The 25,028-nt window shown below is 40.3% G+C and overlaps 1 protein-coding gene across 2 annotated transcripts in view; it reads left to right on the plus strand.

Moving 5' to 3' along the window:
• LOC108933729 (signal-induced proliferation-associated 1-like protein 2) overlaps positions 1–25,028 on the plus strand; it is a 110,229-nt gene that overhangs the window by 62,891 nt on the left and 22,310 nt on the right. For both annotated transcript variants that reach the window (XM_018750973.2, XM_018750974.2), the window contains exons 9-13: positions 12,706–12,980; positions 15,388–15,633; positions 19,725–19,877; positions 22,624–22,733; positions 24,114–24,214. In XM_018750973.2, coding sequence (XP_018606489.2) covers positions 12,706–12,980; positions 15,388–15,633; positions 19,725–19,877; positions 22,624–22,733; positions 24,114–24,214 — 885 coding nt within the window. The remainder of the gene's footprint in view (positions 1–12,705; positions 12,981–15,387; positions 15,634–19,724; positions 19,878–22,623; positions 22,734–24,113; positions 24,215–25,028) is intronic.

Raw genomic sequence — 25,028 nt, forward strand, 5'->3', positions numbered from 1 at the left:
CCCTCCAGCCTTGCGCATTGTGTTGCCAGGTTAGCTTCCAGTTTGCCATGACCCTGTCGGGACAAGCAGTTTCAGACTCTCTCTGTGTGTGTGTGTGTGTGTGTGTGTGTGTGTGTGTTAACTTTATAAAGTTCCTGGGAAGAAGGTGCCAAGTAAATGTGTAGCTACACCGCGGTGGACTGATGTGTACAACCTAGCCTAGCACCTTGTCCTTCTAGGGTACAGTGTGGACTGCTGTGACCCTGACTTTCCACAACTTATCCATAGTGTGTGAGTGATATTAAGCAAATCTTGAATACTGTGTCTCTTGGGCCTGGTGTGATTTATTATGTTTGTAAACTTTAGTACAATTCATTCCATTATGAGTGCTTTGCATTTACAAGGTGCCTCTGGGTAAGGAGGGTGTCGTTCAGGTGGAAGAGGTCCAGGGACATGTAGCTTCTTTTGAGGGGGAAATAACATTGGTTCTTCTCTTTCTAGCATTGTTTGAACCCCTAGCTTTTTTTTTTTTTTTTTGTTCCCCCCCATCTAACACACACAAACGCACACGCACACACGCAAAACGTACCTGCAGTCACTGCAACAGCTGGGGCCACCTTAGCAATTGCAACTGTGCTTCCATTGATTCAAGGAAGATTAATTGCACTTTTAATTGGTTTTAGAAATCTTCTTAAAAACTCTACCTTTCTGTGGTTCAGAACACCATCACTTGAGAGCTATAATTACTTAAAGCCAGCTAAGCTACCAAATGACACACATTCCACAGCACTTGGCTCAGGAACGTGGTTATTTTGCCCAAGTGCTCTTTAAAGAAGCTTTCCCCTTCATGTGGAAAATCTTTTTTTTCTCCTTCTCTCGCTCTCTTTTCTAAAAGCCTCTTAACGTGGTCAGATTCAAAAGATATGATTTAGCTGTCTGTATTATCCTTTATGTACAGGGTAATATACTTGGGTCTGAAATAATTTTCAGCCATTGGCATTGTTTCACAAACAACTGTTTCAATGTTGTCAGACCATTAACATAAAACAACTTGTTAATTCACTGCAGATAAAAGTTGTTGTTCCTATTTACTCCATGGTAGAAAAATTGTTTCAATTATTTTTACATGTTGATCTTTGCTGTACTTATTGAAAGGGGGGTAGGTGATTTCTTATTGAAATGGAAAGTTAAATATGTGCTCATCAAAAAATTAAACTGGTGCTGTAGCTTCTAGAAAAAAACTGAAATAAAGTGTTAAGGCCCCTGCTGTCCTTATAAAGTATGAGGTAACCATATGTCTTCTCCAGAACTTTCAGAGGTATCCTTCAGCATATTAATTAAAGGTAGATGGTGATTATAATGGGAAGCTCTATATGACTTGCCCGTTTATACAGCTGGGTTTTCTGACAATTCAGGGTAAGTACTGTGCTAAAGGGTGTTACACCAGGAGGTGAGGTTCAAACCCAGGTCCTTCAGGTGTAAGGTGGTGGCTGTATTCATTGTACTTCTGGTGATGCTTTCTTCAGAATCAAAACCGAATGACAAATGTGAATGTTTATGCTTCTCCTTGGAAGTTGCTCAAACTACCCACCTGAAATAAAGTAAGGGATTTGCTTTGACACTTTTTCCTCTTTGGAGACCAGCACAGTCAACACATGAAGCAGATCATGTTTTCTGAACTCCTCCATTGTTTTTGCATCCACTTAGAGGATTGTGAGATTCTTCTTGTGAGCACATGGGCAAAAGTGCTTTGTCTGTCTTTCCAGGTTGGGTAAAGGGTTTTCAGAGGCTGCTACTGAGATGCAGATGCACTGTATGTGTAGGGAGTAAGGACAAATGATACTTTTTTTTTTTTTTTTTGGTCTCTCTCCTTTCCTGATAGCCGCCCTTGACACTTTGGTTCTGCATCCTGAATAAAAATATCGCTTCATGTTTTTTCATAGGTGTTGGTGCATTTATAACTTGCCCATGTATTTCTTACCTCTTTTTCTTTTCTTTCATTCACTTCTTTTCTGAGCAAGGTTTTTCATAAAGTGGCCTGTAGTCTTTCCTACTCTCACGGAACGTGTCCCTCTACTTGTGGGACGCACAGGAAACCGGATGTTCAGTACTGCAGAATGGATTGCCTGTCATCAGTCGAACGGTCTGGATACACGGCAGACAGCCAGGAGATAGGATGTGTGTCACTGCCTTTTTGGGTCACCTGGTAAGGAAACGGGCTTCGACAGATGAAACGGCTTTGAGTTAATCTGATGTGGAATGCCCCTTTACAACCACCAAGCTCAGGATGTCATAGCGCTTGCTTTTTGTCGTGCCGAAGACCCGGCAGACGGGTGGCTGCTGTGAAAAATGGTGGCGGGGTGCTGTTGCAGACCGGACTGGCTCACCTCTGCTTGTCCATGACACAGCAGCATTAATGCCACCCAAACAGCTGTGATGAAAGACATGGGTACACTAAGGACTGGGGTCCTTTATTTGGTACTAGTGGCACTATTTGAGTTGATTTTAAAAGTGAGCATTCAAACAGGATCCGGTGTTCTTTATAAAATGGGATAGTGCTGCAAGATTGAGTTTACCCATCTTCAGCTAGAAAGCTAGTCATTTTTTTTTTGGATTCTTAGTTTTGCAATAATGGCGCTACAGTGAATTTAAGCAAAATGTGATATTCGCATAATGAAAATGTGGTATTCCCATAGGATTATGTTTACCCGCCATCTGATTAAAAGCTGGTGGTTTAAATTTTGTAGATTTTAGAATAAAATGTTTTTAGAATGGAGGGGGTGCAGTAGGTTGGACCCCCTCCTGCTCTCCGGTGGGTCTAGGGTTCGAGTCCTGCTTGGGGTGCTTTGCGATGGACTGGCGTCCCGTCCTGGGTGTGTCCCCTCCCCCCTCCAGCCCTACGCCCTGTGTTGCCAGGTTAGGCTCCGGCTCCCCGAGACCCTGTATGGGACAAGCAGTTCAGACAGAGTGTGTGTGTATGTGTGTGTGTGTGTGTGTGTGTGTGTGTGTTTAGAATTGGGGGGGGGTGATGATCCTTTATTTGACATTATTTAAATGATTTAATTTACATTTATTCATTCAGCATATTTTTTTACATCTCAGCAAAAATACATAATACTTGAAGATATTTCAAGAAATTAAGAGTGCATTTTTTTCTCTTAGAGAAGATTCAGTATTCTTAATAAAATTTGATTTCTAGCTTTTTGTTAGAGTAATACTTTTTTCTTTTTCTTTTTTTTTTGCACGTTAATCCTATTCCTTTTGCTGGGTTCAAAGTTTTTGCAAGTTAGTCACCCAAACTCTGTGGCTCACCCTTAAAGGCGGACATCTACACAGCTCATGAGGAGTGAAGAGATACCTATTCAAACGGGCATGTTGTGAGCCACTGGCCAGTTTTATTCCATGTCCTTCAGGCTTCATCTGGAAATGTAACAGGCTTACAGTAGAGCATTGTTCATGCAGGTCATCCCACAGCCTGTCTCATTAGACCCACATCCTTGAGGTCAGGCCCAGCAGCCCTCATCCTCGCAGGACCACCTCAGATACACCCACTTTAAATCTGTGCCCCCAACAAAGTTTGTTATTGGATCAGTAAACAGACTAGGCAGAGCATTTATTTGTCCGATTTCATTCACCACATAATTCTTGTCCCATCGTATAAAAGACAATCTGGTTTACTTAAATTATGCTTACGGATGAAGGTGTTCGGGCAGTTCTGTGACAGTACTTGTGTTGACATAGACATGAGGACGTTACGCCCATGAAGAGTGTGTGTTGGGGAGAGTATGTGTGTTATATACTGTTTCAAAGGCCATACTGTTCTGGCTTGTCTCCCATGGGGGTGGGAGTCTGTTCGTAAATGCTGGAGGGTCAGAGAGGACACATTTATCTTTGCATGTTTTCCAAGTGCTGTCATGAAGAATGGGAGAAAAATTTTAATTTTAAATTAACCTTGATAGCTGTAGCATAGGATGCACTCTTTTTTACTTACTGTAATGCTGTGTTTTTTTGTCACAAGTAACATTTAGATAAGAATTATTAAATTCTAACAACTTGTCTTAGGATAGTAAGCTGCTTAGCAATTAAATGTACTGATGATATGTGCATTGCTAAAACTCCGAGTATCCCAGCAGGTACCACTGGTGTCTGTTTCTGGACTCTGGGTTTGGACCTGATTTTGAATCTTGCTCTTAGTGTGCGTGTTTCCTCAAACAGTCCAGACATGTTTAAGGTGAATTTTAAGAAACGCCATTGCTTTTTCACCATTTTAATTCCCGAAATTTGTCTGTTGCAGAATGAAAATGGCTTGCATTTCCACATTCCTCAAATCTTTTAGCATTATTTACAAAAACAGGAGTGAGAGACTGACTTGCTTCCAGTGTCAATAATAATTTACACCATGTAAATAAATTGAAGTATGTCTGTAATTGTTGAGTATGTAAACAAAGTTAGAAGTGGCCAGAATAAAAAAAAAAATAATAATAATAATAATAATAAAAACTGGTACCAATGGATGGGTGTCCCATCTAGGATGTACCTTGTCTGATACCCCCTGATCCCAGGAAAGATACCAGTCCACTTCGACTCCGCATTCGACCCCCAGATGTATATGCTGTGGAGATGGGTGCATGGATCTTTTACAAAGTATTTTGATTTATTGTAGCTTTAGCAGAGGCTTTTACAGAACCTATGCAGATAACCTAACCATTTAATAAGTGGTGGTTATGTCTGAATTATGTAGCTTTTATTGATTGTTACTTATTGGTAAAAATGACTCAGGAATTATGGATAAATTGCATTTTGCATCTGTAAGTTGAGGAGTCAGAGTACCAGGTAAGCCATTTCTGAAAGTGGATGGATCTCACTGCATAGGAGGTGGACTAACACCAATTCCATCTTGAACTTCAAGTATTTATCTCTGCTGATTTCAGGCACAGCTCAGCAATGGTCCAGCACCGTAAAAGCCTGCACCGTCCAAAGTGCTTCCAAATGGGGAAAGTGCCGAGAAAGCACTTGGTTTATTCTGTATCCTGTACCCTGGAGACTTCCCAGCCTGTCTCGGTCTCCCTGTCATATCTTCACCTAGCTCATGGACACAGCTGCAAAGCACAGTAACAGCAGCACTAATTAGCACATTTGATCCCAACAACACCTAGCAACTTCCCAGTACCTCCCACCCAGCTTCCTGCATTTTGAGGGACGTGGATTTGGAGGACGTTGAGGTGTTCTGGATACTTACAGCATCTGTGCAGTGGAGTGGAGAGACTTTTTTAATGGTAGTACAGACACTATTCCATCCAGACCTTCTGTGTCTGGGCCTCTTGTCGCCCCGCCATCTAGGTCAGAAGTACTAAGAATAAACGCTGGCAGGCACTCCTCTGAAGGTACCAGTAGCACCCTGGCTAACTGTAAACCTCTGCCAGGCTCACTGCTTGATGTTGCATCATATTGCACCAACCAGGTCACTCAGAGTAGCGCAAAGCGGAAAGTCAGCAATGATACATGCTCTTGAACAGCCTAATGTTGCTTTAGGCTGTCAAGGTTTGTTGTAATCATAAGTGATAACTCTTGAATTTGCTGAACACTTCTTTTTTTTCCTCTTCGTATTGTCGTAATTGATGTTTTTCAGACCATTTGCGGTTCTCCTGACTCTCAATAATGAGGCACTATAAAGCTTGACAATGGTTAATTACAGTTTTCGTAGGGTGTTATCCGCATAGACGTCTATGCCTACATGTCTCTTTTGTCTTTTTATCAACTCCGAAACTAATTTATCATCTTGTACCCATAACAGAGACCATCCAGGGTCTCCTGTACCCAGTCCCAGTAAGTATAATTTACCAGTAACAGGAGTGCTCTCTCATAGAACTTTATATGGCAGACATGTACTCAAGAATATACACCAAAGACTGGAACAACCATACAAAGTGTATATAATGAGGTAAAATGATAAAAGACAAAACTTAGTACCAAATAGTGAATAAACTATTAAAGAATAATTGAATGTCACAGTAATAGAGTAAATGATGATAAATATAATAAATTAACTATACTTAATCAGTGTATTACATATTTATACACTTGGAAGTGTATAAATCAGTTTTGTGTTTTCATGAAGCATTTATCCGGAGCGGTTTTTGCTGAGCGCCTGTAATATTTGACATGTAAAATGTCAAGTTCTCCCTACATGCTCTCTAAACCATAAAAATGTAAATACTACATTTGTGTCTTTTAAATATTGTGTGAAAACAAGGAGTGTGGCCTTTCAGACTAATCCAAGAAATAGAGATTGGCTTCATATATGCTGGCTTCATTAAACTTTTTTAATGAGTCTTGTTACTCGTAATTGCACTGTTTATTATATAATTGTTACAATGAAATGTTTTTAGTCAGTAATTATTGTGTGATGAACTGGCAATCTGTCCAATCTGTATACCCCTATGCTGCTATACTGCACTTCTCAGATAGGCTCCAGACCACCACAACCCTGTAATGAACAAGCAGTTAATGATCATGAATGAATTAAATTAAATACGATGGGAGCACTCAAAGTCTGTGCTTCATCATAACGTGACTTTTGCCAGTATTTTTTGCTGTACTGTATTTACTGTAGTTCAGTTGTCTTTTTAAAGTCCCCCCCAAATATGCACTTTTATGCGTTAAATTTATCGTTTGTCAAACAAATAACTTCATTTTCTGCATAGCAACTTGTCAGATGAATTTATTTTGCATGTGGAACTTCAGTATCACGCTTACTATTGCTTCTGTAAAGGGTAACACTAAAAACCAGAATGCACACTGAAATGAGAGCAGAGCAGTGATTATAAAATGCAACGTGCATCTGTCTTATTATAATACATAATTTGCAATTTACTTTAAAAACCTTTAGAAAAAAACTGATGTTTGTGCCTCTTGTGTTATAAGTGTTTCTCGATGTGCTAACATCTAAGTCTGAGCACATGTAAATATAATTTCGCTTTGCAACTTGCGTGCTGAAGTAACTGCGTGGAAAAACACATTTACTGCTGTACGTTAGATTTTGCTTTGAATGTAGTCTGGCTTTTATGGCCGCAGCGTGTCATGCTAGTGATCGTTTTGTGGGATGGAACGGTGTCAGGTTATGTAAACGGTGTCAGGTGTGTAAATGGAATGCCGCTCCATGGAGAGTGAAGTGTAGCAGGCCTCTGCAGGGTCGTCCTGTAAACTGAGCCGAGGCAAGCCAAAGCCGATCGCTTTCACTGCTCCAGCTCATTTGGGTAAAGGGATTACTGAGTATAAGCCTTTCACTGAGATAATTGCTTCGATGCCAAATTTAACCCAGTGCACTCTCACCCCCCCACCCCCCTTGTCCCTGGACCGGCGTCCTTGCATGATCTCCTTTTGCTTTTGAGATGTTTGTGCCAGAAATGCAGATGGTGGCCTTCACAGTGCCACTGACCTCACGGAGCCCGACATCCAGCAATATGGCACGCATTCCGTATGAATTGCATATCATGTTGCAGATGAGCTGTGATTGCAATGAATGACCAATCAGTTCTGAAACATTGTTTCCCCACACTTATGTGTACATGCACAGATTAGTAAATAAATATGTATCTTGCCTACATTTTGTTTACCTACCACAAGCTATTTTTAGTTTGATTTTTACAATCAAGTGAGATTCAGGTGGGCAAATTAAGTTAGTTATTGGGAGTATTGGTCTTTTTATGGAACTAGAGGATGCCTCATTTTTATTAATCTATTCAGTTAAACTAAACATTATATGTCAAATATACTGTCATTCAAGTACTAGCATTAGTACAAAACAAGATAGCATCAGAAGGGAAAAAGACAGACTACAAGAAGAGTGTGTAAAGTTCAGGCACCATGGTGGCATGGCAAGTAGTGCTGCTTTCTCACTGTGCCTGGGTGGTGTGAGAAGACGTGGGTTTCCTCCCAAAGATATGCTGTTCAGGTTCCCCTATAGTGTGTGAGTGACAGACAGAGAGAGTGTGTTCCACTGATGTGTGGATGAGTGACCCAGTGTGTGTATCTAGCAGTGTAAGTCACCACGGTGAGTAAGGTGTGTGGAATGATAACACTACACAGAGTTCATTGGAGGTTGCTTTGGAGAAAAGCTTCTGCTAAATATGTAAATGTAATTCATTGGGTTGGTAATGGAAAGGTAGAGGAACTTCTGGGAGTTTAGTTGGCTGCCCCTTGGTAGGATAGCATTTAATGATGAAGGAAAATATTTTGTGCTTATGGATGACATAATGGTAGCTAGGTTCTTCAGGTCTAAGCTCAAATCCAGCTCTTTATGGTGTTTGCATGTTGTCCGACTGTCTGTATGCCTTTCCTCTGCATGCTCTGTTTTCTTCCCATGGTGCACAGATACGTGTTTCAGGTTGCTTTTATACTCCAAAATTGCCTGTATTGTGTGATTATGTGCCTACCCTGTGATGAACTGGCATCCTGTTTGGGGTGCCTCTCCATAACCCTTGACTTACAACCAGTTGGTCCAGCATAGGTTCCAGACCACCATAACACTAACAAGGATAAGCAATTAATAAACGTGAATAGTTTCTAGAATTATTGGTGAGTTCCTTTGACAATGCCTTGCAAACCTCAGTGCAGAAATTTGCCATTGATATGACAATGGGATGAACATGCAAACAGTTTCTGTGCATAGTGGCAGTTAGACCACAGGTGAGCTTTGCATTTACATTTTCATTTATTCATTTAGCAAACACTTTTCTCCAAAGCGATGTGCATCTCACATAAAAATGTAATGCTTGAAATGATTTACCCATTTATACAGCTGCGTAATTTTTTCTGGGGCAATTTTGAGTAAATTCAGGGTTCTAACAGTGTATACGCACACACACTGTCTGGACCGCTTGTCCTGAGCGGGATCGGAACGAACCGGAGCCTAACCCGGCAACACAGGGCGCAAGGCTGGATGGGGACGCAACCCGGACGGCCCCAGTCCGCCGCAAGGCACCCTAGGCAGGACTCAAATCCTAGACCCGCCAGAGAGCACACACAGGCCAAACCCACCGTGCCACCGCACACCCCTAACAGTGTATAGGGGATTCAAACCTGCAACCTCCAAGTTCAGTGGCCCAACTGAACCATTTCCAAGTTCTAACCCCTATTTCACCTGCTTCTAGGCTTTGACTACATAACTAAACTATGAAAACTTGATCACACCACAGTGGTTTTAGTTATTATTGTGTTTTCTGGTTGAGCTCAAGAATAGGTTATTTCCACTGATTGTACATACTGTTCTAATTTAGTTTTTTTATTCTTGTGTAAAATAATTGCTAATGTATTGCCTTGTTCATATGAAATATACAGGGCTCAGTAAATACGGATAATTTGTACGGTATCATTTCAACATACCTGTTCTCAAACTATTGCCACTCTAACTAAAATGGTACCAGTCATAGGACATAGCATGTACTCCAGTCCCACAACTATCAAGCAGGTGCAGCTACCAGCAGTGTTAACTGAGCAATGTCAGTATTACTTTTAGGATCTAAAATTGCTTGTAGTTTGCGGGGTTGTAGTGATCCAGGGTCTGTCCCAGAAGCATGCACACCCAAGACTGGATGCCAGTTAAATACACAGCAAACACACAGTTATTCACTTACGCATCAACGCACTAAAGGAAATGTACAGTGACCAATTCACCTGAACTGTCTCTCTTTGGATTGTCGGAGGAAACTAGACCACACTGAAGAAACCCACACAAATATACTATATGCAAACTCAGTAGTGAGTAAGCTGGATTCAAACACATATTCAAAGCAAACAGGAGTTCTGCACTTTCTCTACCATTGTGCTGCCCAAGAACAGCAGAAAAAGTGCAAAAACAATAAAAAGAAGAGTAAAATAAATAATAAGCTACAATGGAAGAAAGGGGAATAATAAAAAGAAGCTTGGAAATTTCATTGTTATAAGGGCCTTTGAACAACAAATGGGTTTTAAGCCTGGACTTAAAGGTGTCCAGAGGTGTTTGGATATTCTGCATTTGGTTCTGAGCAAGATTTTCTCAGTGTTTAAAGGATAAGGCAGGAATTTTGCATGCATGTTAGGAAATAATGGGTGAACCCATTTTGTGGCTCAGGAGTATATTATTTCTCCATACACTGACAATTAAGTCTCCATTTTTTGAGAACTGACTTCAACGGCAGATATTCAGGAACAAATTAGTGCTCATTATGTGAAGGAAGGCTGAGCAGCAGTGTCATCCAACACATCAACACAGCTAGAACTTTTTTATATTTTCTGCTGTCTATTTCTTTCAGCATCCAGTGTCCTATTTATAGGATTTTGCCTGTAAATTGTTATATGTGACCTTGGAGAGGGGTGGCATGTTGAGCCATGCTGTGATTCAGTACTGTTTTCAGAGTCTTAACTTTCAGTGTTTAAAGTTGTGCAGGTTTTCCATCTCAGTTCCTTCCACGCATTTTTTACAGCACTCAAAAAGAATTCAAGTAATTTTTTTTTCCCCTGTTTCTTAGTTGTATTTACTGGAACCTAGGATGCTAGGTGATGAAGCATGTTTTTCATTTTTACTCATGTCTATTGTGAAGTTGATGCTGAACATTTATTTTCAGATTCCTTTGAAGAAAATATAAGTGGACACACAACTTGAAGAAACTGTGGAGTAACTACATTCAGGGAAAAATATATATGGGTTTGTTTGCAGTAAAGCAAAGTAGGAGATGGATAACCAGGATAGCTTTTTTAAAGTTTCTATTTAAATATTGTTAACTACATATCTTATAAAGACATAAAACAGCAAAAAATGAATCTCATGTTTACGCAAACCAAAAAAGGAAAAAATAGGTGTTAATGGATAAGTAGTTATTTTGCACATAGAAATGTCTGCTCTGATGTTCAAAAACGTCCGCTGTGTAACTAAACGCAGAGGGGAGATGATGTCTTGTGTCATGATGGCCCCAACTCTTAGACTGAGTAAGTGGTGCTGGCGACTTTAAGGTTGGGCTGCTGTCAGCAGGATGATCAGCACTGTACTCTTCCTAAAGCTAGTGGAAATGCTCACAAAGCTTACCAATGCCATGTAAGTGGAAAATTTAATTAAACGGATCTCTCTAGAACCAAAGTATCCAACGCCAATCCTTCAAGGCAGCACAATGTGCTACTTTTCCCTGTTTCAATTTCCCAGTTTCCTTACTGAAGCCCTTTGGATTACAAATGACTTTGTGAGGTGTTTCATGCGACAGACTGCGTTTCAAGGCCTAGATTTAAACACCTCTGCTTTCAGACCTCTAGCTTCTGAAGGCCCACTTACTGTGTGCTAACTTCACAAATGTATCATAACTTTGACAAATAAAATCATGGCCGCTGAGAGAGGACGGCCCACCTGTGGGATTAGTGTCCCTGGGTTCCTCTACCTCCTTCACAAAATGGAGCTTTGAAGTTCAAACACCCTTATTTGCTTGTCTTTTTATTTACATATGAAAGAACCGTTGAGTGATGTTATCGTTCGTGATTTGTATATGGGAGAAGGCTGGGAATTCTACTGCTGGCGTGATTCCCATGACAGAGGAGGTTGCTAGTGTTCAGAATTAAAAGAAAGGATGTGATCTGAAAGTAGGTGCTACTCACTGAAGGAGAAGCCCTGCCCTAATGTCTTTCAGCAACGCACCTCGCTGGACTTGCTCCATAGCAATGACTAGCTGTTAAATGCAATCTTCAGCCATTATGGATAAACTCGGTCAAGAAACAAGTAGGGTCAGCAGGTGCAATAATGGGTAGGACTGCTGCCTTTGAATTCAGATTGCATGTTCTATCTCACCTCCTGCTGTAGTACCTTTGGTCAAAATACTTATCCTGGATTGCTCCAGTTAAAATTCTTCTGTTGTAAAAATGGAAGAATTTCTGTAATTTAATATTATAAGTTGCGTTGGAGAAAGTGTGAACTAGATGAATTAACAAGAATTGTTTCACTGTTAGGGGGGTGCGGTGGCGCAGTGGGTTGGACCGCAGTCCTACTCTCCGGTGGGTCTGGGGTTCGAGTCCCGCTTGGGGTGCCTTGTGACGGACTGGCGTCCCATCCTGGGTGCGTCCCCTTCCCCCTCCGGCCTTACGCCCTGTGTTGCCGGGTAGGCTCCGGTTCCCCGTGACCCCGTAAGGGACAAGCGGTTCTGAAAATGTGTGTGTGTGTGTGTGTGTGTGTGTGTGTGTGTGTGTGTGTGTTTCACTGTTAGCGGGGGGTGTGGTGGCGCAGTGAGTTGGACCGGGTCCTGCTCTCCGGTGGGTCTGGGGTTCAAGTCCTAGTTGGGGTGCCTTGCGAAGGACTGGTGTCCCATCCTGGGTGTGTCCCCTCCCCCTCCAGCCTTGCTCCCTGTGTTACCGGGTAGGCTCCGGTTCCCCGGGACCCCGTATGGGACAGGCGGTTCAGAAAGTGTGTGTGTGTGTTTCACTGTCTAAAGTTTTAAGTCCATTTATGCAAAAGTTAGCTAAGTACCAGTAAGAATGACCATAATGTATAAATGGTACTGTAAAACACCTTCTGAAAATTCTAAAAAAAAAGAAAAATCACCATATGGAATCATTTTTATACTTTTGATACTGCTATCTACGATGATTTAAATCCAGTTACACCTTCAGTTGCTGGTCTTTGAACATAAAGTGAACATCTCCCACTAATTTGCATGTAAGAAACTACTGAAAATGAGGAACTGCCATGTTTTTGTTCTTTTGCAATCCCAGATTGTTACACGGGGCTGCGAGACAACAGAGATGACCCTGCGACGGAATGGCCTGGGTCAGCTTGGCTTCCATGTGAACTTTGAGGGAATCGTGGCAGATGTGGAGCCCTTCGGCTTTGCCTGGCAGGCGGGCCTTCGCCAAGGCAGTCGGCTGGTGGAAATCTGCAAGGTGGCTGTGGCCACGCTGACCCACGAGCAGATGATTGACCTGTTGCGCACTTCAGTGACTGTGAGGGTAGTCATCATCCCGCCGTACGAAGACGGAACGCCCAGGAGGTAGGCCCGACTGCCACCCCGCCTCACATCTGCCAGCTTTGTAACAGCTTGCACGCTTGTCTGTTAAAGGATGAATCACAATTAGCTTTCTTGCCCAGAAGTAGTTTTCATGTTATTGTGTAACACACACTGGTGCTGCTCTCTTGTAGATATTAAGGGATAGCCATGAGAGTTATATGGATTATCTACCAAAAAAACTGAAATTTAATATATTGTATTTGTCTCACAATGGGTTATGTCGATAGGTAAATGTCAGAACTTTTTTTGAATTCAGTGTATCTTTATTTTTACATGAAATTGATTCACTTAAGCTGTTTTTTTTTTCCCAAACTAACTACACATCATGCTATTCATGAAAGAGGACTTGCTTTGCGGTTTATATGTTAATGTTCTTCAAGGTTAACGAACAAGCTATCAAACTTTTTATCAGACACTATAGTAATAAACGAAAACTAAAAATTTTATGGTAAATAGGGTTAAGAAATTGTATCACTGAAGAGATCTAGAATATCTGAACACACTGAATTCCCAAGAAGCTTGGAAAAGTTCTTGCATTACAGTGATAGTGAATAGCATTGTTGAATTGCTAAATATCATGCCTGTGCGTGGCTTTTGAGAGGATGCTCTCTTTTTGAAAATGTACCTAGTTTTTTTTTTTTTTTAAATTTATGCTTAATGTGTTGATTTTAATAGATGTGTGTTACATGTAAAGACAACACACAAATGAGACTTTTTTTTTTTTTATTTTTACATTGGTTTCTTTGCCTCTGCACCACACATTTGTTACAAATGTGACAAAGTACAAATATTGTAACAATTTTTTTTACAGTATTTATTGCTCAATAAAATCAGTTTTTAAGATGGGGTTTTATCTTCTCTCTGCAAAACTAAGAGTACAAGTCAACATAATGTATATTAAATGCTTAAGTTATGGGGCAGGTACATCTGTAACTAATGAGCCCACGTTATTTATAAATTGTGGAGCAGCATGAAAAGTAATTGCTGCTGCACTGATGTTCCTTTTTTAAAAGCCTAGTTTTTTTATTTGCTTAACAACAGGGCGGAACTGGGTCACAACAGAACAGAACTTTCATAGTGAAAGAATGTTGAAAGACACTTGTCAACTTTGACCAGAGCTGCATAGATCGGAGGGGAACAAGTCAAGCTTTTTGTTCAAGATCTTTTGAATAGTCTTGAATTTTGAACTTTGCTGTTTAAATCTTTAATTTGGTATGGGCTAAAGTGATATAAACTCTGTCGTTCTTATATTCCTTCATTTATAGCATCCATATTGATGAGGGAATGGCAGGCCATGTAACAACATCATTCTAAGAAAATGTTCTTTAGTATAATTTAAGCTAGGCAGCTTGTACTGGAGATGTATTAAGAACTTTACAAGATTAACTGGCATGGTGTGCAGCATGCCCAGCCAAGCTTTGCTTCAGTTTTGCTCAAGTGGTATCATTAAACCCTGGTTACCTAGTGGTCCTCTTCAATCTTCAGAGATAGTAAAGACATCAGCAGCTGTGAAAGTCCTCCTCAAAGATCAGACCACTGGAGTAATGCTATGACTTTGTTAACAATTATCAAATCTTATGAAAACTCATACCCAGAGTGATGAAATGCATCACATCTTCTTTTCGGAGAAGTGCATCTTGAGTTCTTTGTCACAGAAACTCACCCTAAAGCATGCACTGTAGTTCCACTCTTTTAACAGCAACATCATCACAGGGTCATAATAATTATTAATCTTAGACTTTCAATGATGTATAGTATCTATTTGAATCTTTGAATTTTTTCCTAGAAACATCACATGACATAAGAAGGTCATATGCTTTTGATAGGCATAGGCATGTGCATCATGAAAAGCAACATGACTAAATGACCGTATTTTTGTTTAGGAAATAATTTGTTTTTAGTTTGCCTAGTTTGCCATCTTTTGTCAGAAATGGAGAAACACTATGAGATGTCCACTGTAGCATTTGTTCTTCCCATGTAATCTCTAGTTGTACAGCAATTCAAAGTAATTAAGGCACTCAACCTACTTTTAAGACCCATGTTTACTAGCAGCACAATTGATGTTATAAGTTGATGCTTTTCTCAAAAGCAACTTACACTGTTAAGCTACTTAGAGATTTTTTTTTTTTCTCCTCCCTGTTCCATTTAGCGTTTATCCACATACAGGATAAGTTTCTTGATTAAAGCTATTACAGCAGGAGGTGAAATTTACACTTATATCCTCTGAGTCCAGAGGCAGGAGATCTGACCACTGTGCAATCTACTGCCCTGTTCATCTTGTTCATTTAAAAGTGTAAACACACTTGTTGGCCTTGTTTGTTGTCCTTCAATGCCCTTAACTCTGTTCTTTTTTTTTGTTCTCTTTTTTTTTTTTTTTTTGGTCCGTCAGAGGCTGCTCAGAGCTCTATAGAATCCCCATGGTGGAGTACAAGCTGGACAGTGAGGGCACCCCCTGCGAATACAAGACCCCCTTCCGCAGGAACACCACCTGGCACCGCATGCCTCCTGCTGGTGGCCAGGCCTTGTCACGTGGCTCCCCAACTCAGGTGCCCGATCGCCTGCAATGCCAGCCTCTCCTCCAGCAGGCCATCCCACGCAGCACCTCCTTTGACAGGAAACTGCAGGACGGGTCCAGGTACTGCACCTCCTATCAATATACGTTTCTGTCAGTGTGTGTGTATGCGCATGCCTCCAATGCCTTATAACACAATATAATGCCTTCACTTGCATACAGAAATAGTAAAACATACAGGTCTTATGGGGTCAATCATAATAGCAAACTAGAACAATGTGCATCCTTCACTTCTGTGAACTAGCAGCCTGAAGGCTATAATGGGCAACTGGGACAGCCGCTCACTGACACCATTGCATCAGTCATGTTCCCACAGGGCTCTGAACCATACTCCTAAAATCTATCCTATTTGAACAAAACGTTACACCGGTTATGTTGATATATAAATAAATTATAACAAGAAGTTCATCAGAGAGATTCCTAGTGAGAATCAGTGAAAAAGCCTCATGAAGATCACGGTGTTTAAAAAAGATAAAGATGTCAGTTTTATCTTACAATGGCATGAATTTAATGAGAAGTGATCTGAATTAACTTTGGATGCGTGGACAGAGGGGGACATATAAATACGTGTGCATCCTAAGAGTTAACCTTCATCCTCAAAGGCAGCTGCTACAAGTGACTTCAGGAAAGTTGCACATAGTGCAGCCGACTGGGGGAGCAAAGGGAGCAATGCTCTTGCCAGCTAAATGTGTTAGTGAGTCTCTTGCTGTCAAGCTGCTGTGTACTGACCCAGTGCTATGCTACAGAATCCCACACTGCAGGGGGGGAGATGGGCAGACAGAGAGGGAGATGACCTTTGTAGGCCAAGACCACCCTTGCCCACCACATCTCCTCTTTCTCTTTTTTCTGCAGCCCCTCCCCCAACTGATTTTTCTCTCTGAAATAAATCTGTTCCTTCATAAAAAAAATCCTTCTGATATGAAAGCCAGTTTGATTTTTTTTTTTTCCCTTTTTCCCCTCTCCTCTGAGCATCTCTATTTCTGTAAACCAAAGAATGCATTTTGAAACTTTACTTTTACCATTTTTTTCAGGTGATATGCTTTTACACAACAAATATGGATCTTTTTATGTGGTTATTACTTCCAATAATGGATATTTGGCCCATTTCAAGATGGGTTAGGCTCCGGCTTGCTGCAACCCTGCTTGAGACAAGCAGTTTCAGTCAATGTGTGTGTGTGTGTGTGTGTGTGTGTGTGTGTGTGTGTGTGTGTGTGTGTGTGTGTGTGGGTATATTCTATAATCAGCTTTTAGTCCAATAGTAGCAACAACACATATAAATATGCTCAGTGTGTAATCAAATATTGTAAACCCAGTATCCCCTGATCGCAAACTTTTAAGGTGGCCTGTTTTGTTGTGGTAATGTTTGAGCAAAACATTTTACCAAATCGAGTTTGACCAGTGATCTGATCTACTGTCTGAATCACTGAATTTGGTTCCTTATGTTTCTCATGAAGCTTTGTGCAGCAGCTGGTTGTAGTTCTACGAGCACAGTGAAAATTTACACAGGTGAATCCAGTTAGGAGGGATTCCTGTGGAAACCTTTGCAGCTATATAGTTGTGGGGGGGCATATAACATCTGCTGATATATTTCTGTGTCTGATTACTTGTAATGTAGGACATACATATGTCATGAAAGGGAGGCAGAGATCATACATATATTCAGTGTGTGTTGCTGTAAGCGGGAGGTAATGTGGAACGTGTCACAACTCCCCTGTGATTCCTACAGTGTTGTTCGCAGCCCAGAATGTTAATTGGATGTGTTCCTAAGCATCAGTCACACGAGCCAGTGGATCTACTCAAATGTTGGTGTTGTGCCGGGTATGTGTACGCTTTCCACCTCTGTGGGAAATGATCTCATTGCCTCCATCCCTTAATTTCTAACCTGGTAACCTGAGTCAGTCCTCTTGAGAGGCTTTGAACCCCATTTTTGTGTACATTATTTCATTTAGCTGATTCTTTTCTCCAAAGCAACTTATGATGTTATAAGCTACTTTCAATGACTTTACCCATTTATACAGTTGGGTCATTTTTTACAGGAGTAATTCTGGGTAAGTACTTTGATCAAGAATACTACAGGAGGAGATGGATTTCAAACCTGTGACTTCCAGTTCCAGAGGTGGTGGCTATAACCACTATACCACATGCAGCCATAGCTCTGCCCTGGTTCTACTCCTCCACCCTTTATAGCCTGCCTGTCAGGTGTTATTCTCGAATTTCCCGTTAATTTCTGAGAAATGATTGAAAGACTCAGCCCACCTATAATCAGACAGTCTTTCATCAACATTGTGGGGTAAGAAAAGTCTTGGTGATTATTTATGGGTAACTGATCGAATGTTTTGTTATTTACTGTACCCTCCATTTCTCTCAGGAGTGACTTAGTATTAGGGTTGTATTCCAAGGTGTTTACAGTTGTTTACTCATTTATACATCTGGATCATTTTTACCCAGGCTATATGAGGGTAGGTTGTTTGCTCTGAGGTACTACAGAAGGTGGTGGGATTTGAACCTTGGTCCTTCAAATAGATAGTGTAGACAGTATAGATGATGGTCATATATAGTATATAATCTGAGCACATATGTGTATAAATCATTTATGTTTTACATTTTATGAAAAAGTTATGTCTTGTTTTAAATACATATATTAAACAAGAATTTACTAGAATGTTTAGGTATAAATGATAATCTTCGTGCAAGTACTGGAATCTCCCATTTGTTTGAAAGAACTTGGATCATTTGGCTCTAGGTTATTCTCTGTATTATCTTTTACGTCACAGCAAAAAACAGGTTGTGTCATTAATCATCACTATAATTACTGATGATAACTTGCAGTAGGGACTATTTTGGAGAGAACCCAAAAAGGGAGTCTGAAAGTTACAGGTTTGAATTCCACCTACTGTTGCAGTATCTCTGAACAAGGTACCTGCCCTGAATTGCTCCATTTTAAATAAATAAATAAATAAATAATTGCCCTGCTAGGTAAATGGGTAAATCAATGTACATAACACTGAAACTCAGTAAGGAGAAAAGCATCAACTAAATTAATAATTTTAGTCTGAACGTTTAAATCTTTTCCTGCCATAGTGTCCTTGAAAATGGTACTTACCCTGAATTGTTGAATAAGAATGTCACGTATAAATAGATAAATATTTGTGTTGTTGAACATTGCTGCCTTGGATAAAAGAGTCAGCTATGCAACATTTAAGAACAGCCTTTTGAGTTTAACGTTGTCTACTGTTTGGCGGTAACTCATCATCTACTAGAGATGTGGGTGTCAAACCAGGTGATGCCCAACATGCATCTTGTGCCAGATCACTTCCTGTGCTTTGGTAAAAGAAGACTGATGTTTCATCACTCAACAGGAGTCAGAGTTTATGAATTGCCAGATTCGTTTTTGGCAATGGGCTCAGACACGGTGGTCTTGCGTTCTTATTAACGGTTATTCAGATTTAATAGCTCAAGAAAACATCCCACTTTTTAATGGCTAAAATTTCAAGCTACTTTGTCAATGCTTTTATTAAGAACTAAATAATTGCAATGAAGGCATTAAAAGTTAGTGTGTGGTTAAATGCTTGTGGATTTGCAGTGCGTGTATACATTTACATTATGGGATTGAAAGCACATGGCCCAGGTGGCTGAGGTCTCTAGGTTACTGTGGGTGTGGAAAAGGTCTCATTCCTTGGTTAGACAAAAAGTAAAGCATATGAAAGTAAAACAACATGTTCAGATTTCTGTATTGTGAAGTTACCTTATGAACATTTCTGACAGGAACATTTATAGACTTTCCAGAAAGGAAATTCTGGGTCTGTAAAAACAAAAGACTGAGGACGGTTTTGGTCATGTAACCGCAGCTTTAGAGCTGGTAGTATAGGGGTTAGAGTTGTTGCTTTTGGATCTGAATGGTCCTGGTTTGAATCCCACCTTCTGCTGTTGTACCCTTGAGCCAGGCACTGACCGTGAAATTGCTCCAGTAAAAATTACCCAGCTGTGTAAATGGGTAAGTTGCTTTAAGCTCATTGTAAGCTCCTTCGGAGAAAAGTGACAGCTAAATAAATAAATGTATTAATAAGAGACTGGGATTTAGTTTAGTCATACAAATGAATAGTGAGATATGTCCATGGCCACTGAGTGTTAATGACTATGCCTTGATCTTGTAGGACAGTTCAGGACCCAGAGAACCCACAGATCCAATCATGCAGTAAGGTAGACCCCAGTAGGCACTACCGGAGCTCTCCCAGCAACCAGTCTTCATCTAGTGATCCTGGACCCTGCGGCAGCGCCACTTGGGCGCAGCAGAGCGGATACGAGAGGTACTTCCTGCTGTGAAAATGGCATTGCTGTTTCATTTGTGCAGATGAATGTCCGCAGCCATGTCCTGGCATGGTCCCCTGATGTGGTAAATCAACTCTTGAATTCTTGTAGAATTTCCTAGTTAGCTTTCAGTATCCATGGTAGCGAGACAGAGTGGCTTAGTGTGATGCAAGACTTATTCCTTGGTCCCCTTCTCAAGTTCTTGTCGTACACCGGACACACAGAATTATAACCACACGAAAGACCACCCAGAGATTAGGCACCAGCTTGCATACTGTTGCCTTAAAAATTCTCAGTTCCTAGCCTTTAGTGAAAGCTATGTTTATAAATGATGTTTCCAAGGTAACCTTGAAAAGAATTTAGAATAGTTCCCATCTTAATTTATAAATAATGGCACTTGTGTCTGAATTACAGGGAGATGTTAGAGATTATATCTTCCCATATGCGCTCGTGCCTTGTAGAATGGCTTAGCCATAACATTGTACCTTTCTTTGCTCCAAGAATCCTTTAACACTTGATTACCAAGTCCTGTTATGTCTGAATGTGTTAATTCATAAGTGATTCATTATAGTCTGTTCAGTATAATTAAGTAAAATAAGAAGATATCGCAAAAATGTCTTGATTTGGTTCACTTAAGTAGGGACAGCTAGTAGCGTAGTTTTTACAGCTACTGCCTTTGGATCCAAAGGTTGCAGGTTTGATCCCTACCTCTGGCTGTAGCACCCTTGAGCAAAGTACTTACCCTAAATTGCTGCAGTAAAATTACCCAGCTTTATAAATGGGTAAAAAAATGTAAATAGCTTAACATTGCAAGTCACTTTGGAGAAAAGCGTCAGATAAGTGTAAACTTGCAGCTTAAGTGTTAATGAACATAAAACGTGCGGATGCTGTTATGAACAAACGACTTGGCCTCATTTTAATGAAATGTAGCATGCCTAATATTTTTTTAAGGAAATGTTTGTATGCACTTTTCCTGTAATTCCCCCTTCAGTGTATCTTAAATACTTTACTCACAGGTACACTAGCCATACACCACTTTGAGTCTGAGCTTTCCGTAGTAGCTTCTGGCAGACTTTGTCAGTACAGGTATCCCTCAATTCATTAAACTAATCTTTTTCAGAAAACTCTACATATCAAATTTTTGGGTATCAAGTGCTTATTTTCAATTATTTAATTGCGAAAAAAATGTGTTTCCAGTCTATCTGAAACCTGAAACCTTATTTCCCTAATATCACTAAAACACTACAAAATGTCGATATAATTTAAAAAAAAAAAAGTATCACCCTGCAACCTGGTTATAAAGCAGCCCTCAGAACAACACTGGGGCCAGCAACTCTCTCATAACGCCACAAAACAGTTGTCCGTTCAAGTGTCTGTGTGTGTATATGTGTATATACACACTGACACAGAAACAGCACTGCATTCTGGGAGAGAGACAACTCTCCCACTGCTGCTACAGTAACTATCAACGCTTCATGATTAATGCTTAATGAGGTCATTAATGAGTATGATTACAGCAGAGTTATGCATCTCACTGACTGTGGTTTCGCTTCATAAGGAGTTGATTAATTCTCTTCAGGATAAGTGGCAAACAAAGCAGAGATCATTTATTGTGAACATCTTTCTAAAACTGCATTGTTGTTAAAATGTGCATATATATTAAAAAAAAAAAAAATCTGCTAATCTTTTCATGCTAATCGCTCTGCTGTCTCCCCAATAATTTCATTAATAGGCAGCTGATGTTTCTTGTCCACCTCACAGAAATACTCACCAGCTGTGTATATAACCTCCACAATTAAAAGGCAGCTGCAAGTGTAGTGGTTAGAACTGCTGGCTTTGGAGTTGAACATTGCCAGTAAAAATCTAACCTAACGGTTTAATACCTTGAGCAAGGTACTTTATCTAAATTGCTCCAATAAAATTACCCACTTGCATGAATGCATAAATTGCTCTAGGTGGTTTAAGGTTGTAAATCACTTTGGAGAAGAGCATCAGCTAAATGAATAAATGTAAATAATACACAATATGGCAAGCAGACACTCGTGTGGAATTTCATACACTTCTCAAATGCCTCTCTCAAAGCAACACTCACATTCCTGACAGCAACAGACAAAAATCTGGATGTGACATGTGCATCACTTTGTGGTTATCAAATATTTAATAAGGTAATTAAAGGTGTATGTTTTCTATACAGTACATTTCGGAAGCAAGTTGTTTTTTCTTATATCCGGTAGACGGCAACAAACATACCACCAGATACAGTGTGTTACTGCCCTTCTGCTTCATTCATACCATGCAAAACTTTTAAAATGTTATTCTGGGTAGACTCTGGATAAATTTGGTTTTACAAATTTTTCATTCCATAAATTGACAGTTGGGTGTCGGAAGCAGAAGCCATTATACGAAAATTTCAGATAAAGAGCGTTTGTAAATCAAGGGATGCCTGTATTGGGTTTATTGGAATGTCACCACATCTAGATAAGACTTTAGTTACAAACACTTTCCAACTTACTGAACGTGTTATTTTCATAGGCATTTCAAGTTAAACCATGGAATTTAGATTATCTCTTGACTTGAACTTGCACACTTCTGGTTACTTCTTGAATACTGCTATATTTTAGAATGTGCTTTACTCTTCCGTGCTCAGCCTAGAGTACACCCATGGGGCAGGTATTGAAATGTAGCGGTGTCTGAGGGAGCAGCCAATTCCCAGAGAGGATGCTAACGTCTCTGCACTGCCTGCAGTTGCCAGTCTCCAGGGCTCCACGATGGCTCAGGTGACAGCCTGGGGGGCCACATGGACCGAGAGACCTTAAGAGAGAGAGAACCCACGCTTGAAAGGACTCGCTCAGCTGGTGAGTCCTGACACAAGCTTACCTCCTAAAACCAATGTGTGGTTAATTTGATTAGTGAATGTATGAAAACTGATTCTTTACAGTTCAGTAACAGCAAAACTGAGTTTGGAGTATACTCACTTTTTTATTTTGCTTTATTATTTATTTTTTTACACTCATTTTACTGTTGTGTGTTTCATTCTATTTGTTTGTTTTTTGTATTTTCATATGACTATGCGCTGCACATTATGGAAAGTTCTTGAGTGCAAACCACCTCTGTGTCTGAATTTCCACACACAGACTAGCTAACTTTTGATTTGGGACACTCTGAGTAATTTCAGCTTCTGTTAAAAGAGAGAACAGATATATGCCTGGGGGGAAAGCGCACAAGACACACAGGCACATTAACATCAGTGCAGCAACATGTCCTTTGATAATGCTTGTATCAGTAACAAGTAACCAACCAATCAATATCAACAATCGCTTGTACTGAGCGGGGTCGCGGCGAGCGGAGCCGACCCAGCAACCCAGGGCACAAGGCCGAAGGGACGCACCAAGGATAGGACACCAGTCCGCCGCAAGGCACCCCAAGCAGGGCTCAAACCCCAGACGCGCCACACAGCAGACACCGGCCAAACCCGCCACGCCAACACACCCCCCCATAACAAGTAACGCTCTGTAAAAATCTGAAGAACAGAAATAAACCGTTTTTAAGGTTTATAATGTCTCATCATTGAGACTCCAAAGAACCCTGAAATGTCTGGAAAACGATAAATTCCAAGAGTTTTATCAACACACGATCTTTAACATAATCACAAAACCACACATTTCAAAATTAAAATGATTTTCTTTTTATGCATATGGCAACAATATGGTGGCAGTTGGCAGCAATACCCAGTTACAGCAACATAAAAACAGAAACAGTAACATGTTATAACTACATCCACATATATAGCACAAAGAAAAAAAATCCAATATTTCGAAAGTTTCCTAAAGTACCATTGACAGGGGCAACAGCAAAGTAGCCGCCTTTGGATTTGAAAGTTTGAATCTTACCCATTTCTGTCGTGGCCTTGAGAAGATACTTACCCTGAATTGCGCCGCTACAAATTACCAAACTGTATAAATGAATAAATCATTGTAATTACGTTAATATTGTAAGTTGCTTCGGAGAAAAGTGCCAGCTATTTGAGTAAATGCAAATGTGCCAATGTCCCAGAAGTGGACTATCCAAATTTGCTTATTTCTGATATGGTTAGATGTTGCTCTGCTCACTGCATCTGACACTGGTGGTGTTTGTAAATGAGTGTTCTTGTCCACTCTGTTGCTAGCAGGCATCAGAGCCTCTCTGCAGGCCAGCTCACTGTGTCTCTCATTGCTGGTTTCTGTCTGTCCTTCCAGAGACCAAGTGGCACCTCCCTGCCACCAAAATCCTGAATGCCTTCAAGGAGCGAGGCCTGCAGAAGGAGATGGGGAAGGAATCTCCTAACAAGCCATCTCGTGTGAGTCCTCTAGCTGTACTACTGATTCTGATAGGACTGAGCCTGCAGCATGAATATTTTCAAAATTAATGTTGTTTGCTATGTATATTGAAACTTTCTGCTCATGGACATCTTTTTTTGTACGTATCTGTTCATCTGTAATGAGTTTACTCTGTACTGTTGTACTTTCTTCCAGTCTTTTCTAATTTGTCTGTTTATTTTTCTACGTACTTATTTCTTTCATTATATGTTGTCATTTTCACTGGATGTATGTTCATTGTATGTGTGTTATGCTGCTGCGACCAAGTGTGCTTGCCCTTTGGGATTGATGAAGTTTTTTGTTCATTTGTTCATTCATCTATTTTATGTGGTTATGTTAACCAGCAGCTTGTATGTTTTGCCAGAATGGCTTTTTTTTTCTTTTTCCCAGGTGAACATGTTTAAAAACAGCTGGAAACATAGAAATTTTTCTTCCCTGCATAATGTTCCAGATTTTCTTATACACTGCATAATTCTAGTTTAAAATGTCAGGTTAAGTACCTACTGATCCCAGAAGTCAAGTCCTTATCAATTTCATACAGCTCATAACAGTAAACAAAATTTTGCACTACTATTAGAGAGACTTCGTGGTCCATCTACTAATTCTATATAAATGACCTCTGACTTGACAGTCAGATCCAGTGTATATGAGGGGAGCATCAGACATTCAGTTCTCACTTTGACAATCTCCAAAGGCAACAATTATTCTCTCCTCTCTATATACTGGTCCCAGACAGGTCAGATGATTAAAGTTGTTAGTGTGTGGTTCTACAGACTGACTTGCAGTGCCCTGCTT

Source organism: Scleropages formosus, chromosome 16 (genome assembly GCF_900964775.1).
Source record: "Scleropages formosus chromosome 16, fSclFor1.1, whole genome shotgun sequence".
NCBI lineage: Eukaryota > Metazoa > Chordata > Actinopteri > Osteoglossiformes > Osteoglossidae > Scleropages > Scleropages formosus.